This window comes from Mus caroli, chromosome 2 (genome assembly GCF_900094665.2).
Source record: "Mus caroli chromosome 2, CAROLI_EIJ_v1.1, whole genome shotgun sequence".
NCBI classification, from domain to species: Eukaryota; Metazoa; Chordata; class Mammalia; order Rodentia; family Muridae; genus Mus; species Mus caroli.
Window position 1 is genome coordinate 2,745,793 of NC_034571.1, and position 9,703 is coordinate 2,755,495.

General features: G+C 43.0%; 2 protein-coding genes across 4 annotated transcripts in view; one reads left to right on the forward strand and one right to left on the reverse strand.

Moving 5' to 3' along the window:
- Positions 1 to 3,766: 3,766 nt before the first annotated feature.
- LOC110289513 (proline-rich receptor-like protein kinase PERK2) lies at positions 3,767 to 5,989 on the reverse strand. The gene is made up of 2 exons (XM_021155745.1): positions 5,910 to 5,989; positions 3,767 to 4,502 (listed from the first exon to the last, which is right to left on the reverse strand). The coding sequence occupies exons 1-2, from the start codon at positions 5,987 to 5,989 to the stop codon at positions 3,767 to 3,769; spliced, it is 816 nt and encodes a 271-aa protein (XP_021011404.1).
- The window catches only part of Upf2 (UPF2 regulator of nonsense mediated mRNA decay), a 105,612-nt gene continuing 99,881 nt past the window's right edge, over positions 3,973 to 9,703 (forward strand). For 2 of the 3 annotated variants that reach the window (XM_021185904.2, XM_021185922.2), the window contains exon 1: positions 3,973 to 4,057. The gene's annotated coding sequence lies outside the window, so the exon portion shown is untranslated. Of the gene's footprint in view, positions 4,058 to 5,086; positions 5,126 to 9,703 lie in introns of those variants that run through there. The other variant, XM_021185914.2, reaches the window with a different exon arrangement.

The window sequence follows — 9,703 nt, forward strand, 5'->3', positions numbered from 1 at the left end:
CAGAGGTCCTGAGTTCAATTCCCAGCAACCACATGGTGGCTCACAACCATCTGTAATTGGATCCAATGCCTTCTTCTGGTGTGTCTGAAACAGTGACAGTGTACTCATATACAATAAATAAATCTTAAAAAAAATATATAGTTTTAGGGTAGAACAAAGAAGTTGGCTTAGATATCTTGAGCATCCTTAGAAACAGCGATCACCAAAGTGACCATGGGGCTTTGTGTTTATTGTCTTGCTTGTTCCTTGATTATTGTCCTTTTAGTTCCTTATTGTACTGCTCGCCCTTAATACTTGCATGTAATTAAAATGGTATAAAAAGCTGATTGGGAAAATTAAATTTGCCTTCAGTCTCAGGATTGACTGGGGTCATGCAGCAGCGTTGTCTTATTGTCTTTCTTTTTAATCCCCGTGCTCCTGCGCTGGAGGACGCTTTGAATGGCTGAGTGGGCTTGGTCACAACCGTCTAGGAATAGAGCTATAAAATCTACTCACTGTATTAAGTGATCAAAGATTCCAGCTTTCTAGCAGATGTGACAGTCCATGCCTGTTGTTCCAGGGAAAGATCGGTAGTTCAGGATGATCTTTGGGTACATAGTAAGTTTGAGGCCAACCAGGGCTACATGAGACTCTCTTCTGGCATACAAGTATACACAGAAACACCGACACTAAGATGAAGTGGAGGAGAGTGGGAAGCCTCTGCATCTGAGCCCATCTCAGGGATGCCCTGGGCTTGAAGGACCTCTTGGCTGCTTTTTTTCTGCTGCTCCTCACCATAAAATTTCCCAAATATGTCTTGTTTTTTCTCCAGCTCCAAATTAATCTTCAACTCCTCTAAGAGAGACTTATCTTTTAAAATAGTAACCTGCCATGTGCAAGGCCAAAATGGTGCCTGAAAACTCACCCAATGATGAGCACCTCTCATCATTGTATTCTTCATTCTCTCCCTGCCCCTCCCTGAAACATCTCTTCCTTTGCCTTTCATGACACCAACACTCTTGCAGGCTTTCCCTTTCCTCCTTTAGACCCCATTTACAGACCTAACTTTTCATGCTTAGAAGGTTCTCTGGGACTAGTCCTGAGCCATCTGCTTCTTGATATTTTCCTTGGCAATTGTACCTATTCTTATGGTTGTAAGAATGGTTCCTTATGTAACTACAGTTTAACTTAGGATTTTTGACTTTATGATAGTACAAAAGTAAACTTACATTCAGTAAAAACTCACAGTTTGAAATTTTGGTTTTTTTTTTTTTTTTTTTTTTTTGCCTTGTGATAGCCAACTTTTGCCTGCATGGCCCTAGTTAGCTACATTAAGTGCTCATGAGAGATAATAACTAATACTCTAAGCACACTGTACTGCAGAGCTAGGATGTTTAGTAGGTTACGTGGCTGAAATAGTTTCAGTTTGGGTTGAATTTAAAACAAGTGTAAAGAAGATGCAAGACTGTTATAAATGGAGCAGCACCTGTAATGTTTAAGTCAATGATTAAATTTTCATCTTTTGGGCAGAGTTCCTTCCCATGTCTCATCTGTTCACTTCATTGTATTACTGGATAACACAGGCTTAGTGTTTAGTGTACTAAACATATTATGAGTTAGTGCTGGGGAGTAAACCCAGGGTTGTTTGCATGCTCAGCAAATGCTCTACCATTGAGCTGATCCTTAGCGCCTACTCTTGTTTGTTCCCTGTGATGACAGGAGTTCCTAAGAACACCTGGCAATAAGACAGGGGTTGACTTGTTTAGGATGAGAACTTGTTCATCAATACAGGGATAGATCTCTTTTTTCTTCTTTTTTTAAAAGTTAAAAGAAAACTATATGTGTATGTGTATGTATACATGTGCACTGCAGACACCAGTAGAGGGTACCAGAGAGCCTGGGTCTAGAGTTATATAGTTGGTTGGTTGTGAGCTACCATGTGGGTGCTGGGAACTGAACCCAGCTATCTGCAACAGCAGCAGGTAATTCTAACTCTTGGGACGTCTCTCTGGCCCCCAGTTTTTCTCAGTTTTTAAGTGGGGTCCTGAGTTAGAGCCCAGGGCTTCATGCAAGATAAGGCAATGCTGTAAACTATATCCTAGGTCCAGGAAATAAATACTTTTTTGTTTTGAGATAGGATTTTGCTGTGTGCTAGGATGGCCTCTAATTTGTAGCAATCCTCTTGTGCTGAATTACAGATGTGAACCACCACACCACCAGATCTGAAGCAAGGTAAGACAGAGAAAATAAGAAAAGGAAACCTGCGACTTGGAAGTGGTCCTCAGTTGTGTGTTATAGAAAAAGCTTCTCGGGCTGCAGAGGTGGCTCACTGGTTAAGAGCACTGACTGCTCTTCCAGAGGTCCTGAGTTCAAATCCCAGCAACCACATGGTGGCTCACAACCATCTGTAATGCGATCTGACACCCTCTTCTGGTGCATCTGAAGACAGCTACAGTGTACTTAGATATAATAATAAATAAATATTAAAAAATAAAAAAAGCCGGGCGTGGTGGCGCACGTCTTTAATCCCAGCACTCGGGAGGCAGAGGCAGGCGGATTTCTGAGTTCGAGGCCAACCTGGTCTACAAAGTGAGTGCCAGGATAGCCAGGCTATACAGAGAAACCCTGTCTCGAAAAACAAAAAACAAAACAAAACAGAAAAGAAAAAGGTTCTCATAGTTACTTAACAATGGCATAGAGTGGCAGCATTCACCTCTCCCTCCTTTGGTACCCTTTAAGTGATTGACCTATTGGTTGTTTTGAACAAGAAAAAAATTAACACAGGAAGTGCACAATTTGAAAGAGAATTTACTTGCTAATAATGAAGTGGGCAGGGAGAAAGCAAATGGGCAAAGGCTGAATAAAAAGGGGGCAAAGACATCTCAAGCACTAAGGTTGGTAGCAGATCGTTGTACGGGCTTGAACACTGATGAATCCAGACTTGTTTTGCACCTTTGTTCCTTTGGCTACGGGCCAGCCAGAGCGGAACCATATGTACATCTAAGCAGACCACAATCTGAACAGGAATCGGAGGTCAGACGCACATTATATCCACTTGGGAAAACAGGTTGAGCAGCTGATAATGCACTTCACAGTCAATTTGGCTCAAGTTCGTAACCCCATCCCTTTAAAAACGGGGCGATTTCATTCCGCTGTGAAAGTTATAATACTTACAATAGAGGGCTTTCTATATTTTCCAAATGGGAAAAGTCTTGATTGCTCTCTATTCTAACTGTTTTTCATGTCCAACACCTTAAACCGGTTCTGGAAATTCCCCCACCGTCTGGTCCGAAGCAACCTCTACCTTCCTCAACAGCCATGTTCTTTAGCTTTTCAATTTTTTAAACCTTCAACCTTTTGGTATTAGTCCAATCAAAGTTTGCCTCCTTGGACCAGTTCCTCACGTTCGCATCAGGCAACCTTCAGAGAACTAAGTTACCAACCTTGACCTCAACAGCGCCCGGTAATTCTACTATCCCACCACTCTTCTATGCCTCCTTAGAGTTCCGCCCCGTCTCATTCTCGCTCCCCCACTCCCCCGCCCCCAGCCGTGAATCGCTTGCGCCTGCGCATCTCCAATTCAGGCGCTTTCCCTTTCCTGACGACCAATCCACTTCCCGCCTCCGGTCCTTGGAACACTCCTCCCCTCTGCTGGGGCCCTGATTGGAGGTGCTGGAAGCGGTTGTCCTATTAATTGCCTGTACACAAAAATTTACAGATAGGAGAATTTCAACAAATGACTGGAGGAGAAGCACATCCTCGAGATTAGGTATAGATTGATCACTTCTTAACCCAGAGGAGGGACTGAACACATAGCGAGGGACCAGAGACGAAGGTCCATTTGGACTAGGCAGTCGTGCGGGCAGCCTTCGTCTTTTCCCTCTGCGCTCCGCCCCGCCCCCCTAGCAGCCGGGCCGCGTTGGTGAGTGGCGGGCGGGCGGGCCGACGGGCGGAGGGAGGAGGGGAGCGGAGGGAAGGCGGGCCCTCGGCTGCGAGAGCGGCGGGGGGAGGGGAGGGGAGCCCGAGCGCTGGAGTTGGTGCTGGGAAACCCGGGGCTAATGTTGACAACAGGCACTAGGTGAGTTCCGGGGATCCTCCTTCCCCTCCACTCCGACGATAGGGACGAGCTGGCGCGGAGGGCTACCGGCCCGGACTCCTGCTCCCCGAGGGACCCGAGAGGCGACTCCGCACTCCAGCTCTCCGGGGGCGGCGAGCAGTGGAGGGAGAGCGGATCGGACGTCGTCCTCCTCAGACCCCTCTCCGGGAGGCTCCGGTCAATGTGGGGGGGATGTCTCGGCTCGGCCGAGGCCGGCGTGAGGGGCGATGGAAGAGGTGTCTGCCCCGCATGCCTGGGCCCAGCCTCGGGGCTGGAGGCGGAGGAGCCTGCCGTGGAGGGGGAAGGTGTTCGGGGGCGTGGAAGAGTGCGAGGAGAGGCTTGGGGCGAGCTCAGCGGTCCGGAGGGAAGCGTGGACGAGGGAGCGGGGAAGATGTGGAGTAGGCAGCCGAGCTCGAGAGGCTGCGGTCTGAGGGAGTGTGGGATGAGAAGTTAGGCTTGGGGCTTAGATGTCCCCACGGAATCGGAGTTGTGGACGGGAAGTGTGTCAATGGTGGGACCCTGAACCCCAGCGGGGGTTTGTGGGAGATTTGTGGGTAATGCGTGTGCTGGGGAAGAGGCTTGGAGCGGACCTGCGGATGGGGGGCAACGGGGCTGTTAGGGTTTACTTCCTTTTCATTAGGTAGGCTGGTTGACTGTTCGACTCTAACTCAAGGCTTTCATTACTTCCCTTACAAGCAGGTACTGTTGAACTAAAGAGGAGCCTAGCAGAGGCTGCTTACAGGTTTTGGGGTACGCATGGAAGCGAATAGCCTTGCTCTTAGAAAACCTTAAATGTACCGATTGACACATTAGATGAAAATAAGACTGTTACTGACCCTTCTCATTTGTCATAGTTTTTAGGGGTTCATAAAAGTCGTACAGATCGTCAGGAAAGCCACTTTTGAGCTGTGGTGAAATTTCTGAAAAAATTTGAATAAGTCTCATACATATATATAAGGACTTTGTAAAAGAATAAACTCAGAAACCGGAAGATATCTCTGTGCTGTTCTACCTTTAGAACATTTTGAGTTCAAAACACAGACTTGAAAGGTAAACCAGCATTCTCTTACTCTGTAGTGTTTTCAGAGCAGTCTGATTGTGATTTCATACATAGACCATATGGTACTTAGCAAACTTAGAGCTGTACTAGGGGACAGCTCCATTCTCTGTCCTCTCTCCAGGACACTGCATTAGAGTCTGTCTTACTAGTAAACCAGTTTTTACATTCCTTTGGAAGTTTAGAATGTATTTAGAAAGGCAACTAAAATAATACAGACCAAGTGCCCGGAGCGGTATTTTGGGAGCTAGAAAGGTGCTTTTCAATCATACTTTCCTTTTAAGGGCTGTCTGAGTACTTAGCAGAGTAGTTTGTAAAAGTTGATTCTATTTCAATTTCAAGACCACTAATTTTTATATTCACTTCTTTAATATAATATTACATGGGAAATTTGGAGACACTCTAGGTGAATTATTTAGCTGTTATTAATAAGAATCTAGTGCTTTTATTAGATTTAATTTATTAAATTTAAATTGACAGGATTCAAGTGTGTTATCATTGGATTTGTGTTTGTTTGTTTTCTTTTTATTTTTGGTTTTGGTTTTGGTTTTGGTTTTGGTTTTGGTTTTTCGAGACAGGGTTTCTCTGTGTAGTCCTGGAACTCACTCTGTAGACCAGGCTGGCCTCAAACTCAGAAATCCACCTGCCTCTGCCTCCCAAGTGCTGGGATTAAAGGCGTGCGCCATCACCACCCAGCTTTGTGTTTGTTTTCTAGTGTACTTGGTTTACACAGTCCTGTGAGTGTGAACATAGTGGAAATGAGCCCTGGGTAGGTACCGAAGCATTTGGGTAGTGTTTGGCAGCTTGTATTGCCGAACACTCAGCGTAACCCTGAAGCTTGGAGGGTAGAGCCCCATATTCTGTTTAATCCTAAAAAACACTCATCTTGTAATGGCCTTTACAGTGTCAGGCCTGAAAGAGAGCTGTCATTTTGTGTCTGTCTGTCTTTCTGTCTTTCTTTTTTGGTTTTTCGAGACAGGGTTTCTCTGTGTAGTCCTGGAACTCACTCTGTAGACCAGGCTGGCCTCAAACTCAGAAATCCGCCTGCCTCTGCCTCCCAAGTGCTGGGATTAAAGGTGTGCGCCATCACCACCCAGCATTTAGTGTCTTTCTTTATGGTGGCTACTATGCAATAGGTAACTCTTTAAGATGGGCAGCAACAGCTCCATTTTATTGGCAGATAACTAGACAGAGAAGTTAAGTTGCCTGATTTCCATAGGTAGTAAGGTACAAAGCTGGGATGCAGACTTAAGGCTGACTTGAATACCTGTTCTGTTTGCTCAAGTGGTATTGCTGCCTGGTCTTTAGTTATAAGTTTGTTAGCTGAAATTTGGTTCTGATACCAAGACTTGCAGATCTTTTTGGGAATCTGTTTTACCATCTTCAGAAACAGGATTTGTCTTAATTTGTCACTGACCGTTACTGTTTTTAGTGTGGTAGTTATTTACATAAACTAAAAAGTGAATATTGGTGAGTCATGAAAGCTTGGGACCCTGATGAGCTCATAAATGATGATCTTTCATGGATTTGTCAGATAAAGAGAGTTGATTCTATAGAAGAATTTTAATTTTGTAAGGAACACTTTAGTTATAAATTCTGATGTCATTTTTGTTGTCTGAGAATTGTATGTTCTTATAATCTTGAAATATCTTGTTACTTCAAATCACAAAATTCAAATTCCATAAATTTTTGTTGCGTATAATGATTAATACACTTAAATACAATTGTGTTGTTACCTTAAACATTACGTTGTCTCCGTACGTCCAGCCAGAGTGTGCCAGTAAGCTAACATTATGGCGCCAGTGCTTAGCCATTATCAGAGCCTCCCGCTGAGATTCCTAATTCTATGATTTGTCATAGTTAGGTGTCTGTGATCAAGTCTTCCATCTCATAGTTTGGGACTCTCAGGGTTCTTCGGTTCAGACTGAATTCGCATTCCAGTTCTCTCACCAGCTGTGGAGACCTTGGTCACGTTACTTGGTTAAGTCTCAGTTTACTCATTTATAAGTAGGGAAAATAATACCCTCCTCATAAAAATTTTAGTATTAAATGAGATAATGTGCATAAAATGTTTATATGGCTCCTGTGACTAGATACTGGTAGTATACTGTTTGAAGGTTTGTTTTAGAGTGTGGTGTTTTCACATTAAAGGTAGACATATACTGGAGAAAAAGAAAGTAAATGAGAAAAGAAGGGAGGCTGAAGGAAGGTAAAGACTGACAACTAGGCTGGCTGTGTACCTTCAGAATTCTCCTGGTCTAGGCTGTCTTTCTGATAATATTTAACTCTAAAGTAATAAATTCCTTATTTATTTATACTTTATTTATTATTGCAAAGGCTTTAGCTATTAACCTGGGATTTCTTGCTATAATTTAAATGCCATACTTGAAAATATTTAAGAATACTTGTATATCCTTAACTTTTACTAAGACACCAAGAAGTTTAACTACTTTTATACTTTGTAAATAATATTGTGAATTTTCTTGTATGTAACTTGCAGATAATTTAGAAGTTAAAACGTAAAAGTAGTGCCCAAAAAATTGTGTGAGATAACTAGCTCTAGGGTAGAGAAATATATTTTCCGAGAAGTCCTACATTTTAGTGAGATATATAGGTTTTTTCTTTCAGTATCTGTAGTTTCCAGTTAAGGATGTGTTTGTTTAACGCTGTCCAAATAGCACTTTCTGTGATGGTGGAAATGTTTGGTATCTGCACTGCCTTGCTTGGAAGCCACTGGTCGTGGGAAGTTGAACACTTGAAATACGGTGGTCCTGAGTAAGCTGGGTTACAAGTTTTATTTAAGCTGCATTCATGGTTAAGTGGCTTAATGCAGCAGTTTCTCAGTCAGTGGTGCTTCTGTTCCTCAGAAGCATTTATTACTGTCTGGAGTAATTTGTTGTCATTTACTACACAGGAAGCACAGACGTGCTTAGCTGCTTCAGGTATATAGGACAACCTTTTGATTCCACAAAGAATGAATTATCTTGTAGGCTGGTAGAGTGCTTAACATGTGGGCAAAAAGCTTGAGTTTCATTTCTAGCACTGCTAAACAATCAAAAAAAAAAACCCCAAAACACCAGACTTACTCAAAATGATAATAGTGCTGAGGCTTAGAAACTCCTGGCCTTCTGGCTACCCTACTGACTGATACAGAACAGGATATACAGGTCTTATTAATCATTATGTTTATAAATATTGTCTTGTACTAATGAGATTGAAGGCCTGCTCTAATTTGAGAGAGTACATTTTTTTATTTTAAAAGTTTGTTAAGAGCCGGGTGGTGGTGGTGCACGCCTTTAATCCCAGCACTCGGGAGGCAGAGGCAGGTGGATTTCTGAGTTCGAGGTCAGCCTGGACTACAAAGTGAGTTCCAGGACAGCCAGGGCTACAGAGGAATCCTGTCTCGAAAAAACAAAAACAAAAACAAAAAAAAAGGGATAAGATTATAGTAATGGGGTAAAATTTTCTCTTCTATTTTCTGTTCATTAATTAGTAGGAAGCAAGAGTTTTTGCTTTGTAACTATTCTCTTGTGTAAATACATTTCATGAATATTGCATAAAATAGTAAACCAGGCTCTCTGTCTCTTTCCTCATTTTTGGAGTTGCTGGTAATTGGGCTTCCCTCATGTTAGATAGCATTCTCTCAGAGTATTATGGTCACAGCAAAATAGTCAAACCTATTTGCTTTATTCACAATGCTGAGAATAGAAATCAGGGCCTAAGACATGCTAAGCACTTGTCCACTGAGCTACATCCTGAAAGTTCAGTTTCTTATCCTTTTTTTTTGGTTTTCTGAGACAGGTTTTTTCCGTGTAGTCCTGGCTGTCCTGGAACTCACTTTGTAGACCAGGCTGGCTTCTGAAATCCACCTGCCTCCCGAGTGCTGGGATTAAAGGTGTGCCCCATCACACCTGGCCAGTTTCTTATTCCTTTTTTTTTTTTTTTTTTAAGATTTATTTATTTATTATACATAAGTACACTGTAGCTGTCTTCAGACACTCCAGAAGAGGGAGTCAGATCTTGTTAGGGATGGTTGAGAGCCACCATGTGGTTGCTGGGATTTGAACTCCGGACCTTTGGAAGAGCAGTTAGGTGCTCTTACCCACTGAGCCATCTCACCAGCCCCCAGTTTCTTATTCCTTTAAAAACCTTTTTTAAAAATTTACTTCTTTAGAGCATTTGGAGGTCAGATGACAAATTGTAGGAATTGGTTCTCTCATTCCATCCACCATGTGGGTTCCTGGGGTGGTCAGAATTGGTGCAAGCACCTTTACCTACTGAGCCACCTTGCCTGCCCCACTCCCCACCCCACCCCCCCTTTTTAAGTTAGGATTTAACTGTATAGCTAAAGCTAAAACTATATAACACGGCCTGACCTTAACTCATGGCAGTTCCTACCTTGGCCTACTGATGAGCATTGTTCTTAACACTTGTAAAAAGCATGGGTTCAAACTCATGATGTTTCCAGTCACAGTGATGAATTGTTTTGAAGTTAATCATGGTTGGAACTGATGATATGTGTCTAGAAGTTCTAAATGCTCTACTACCCCTTTTTTTGTTTTGTTTATTTT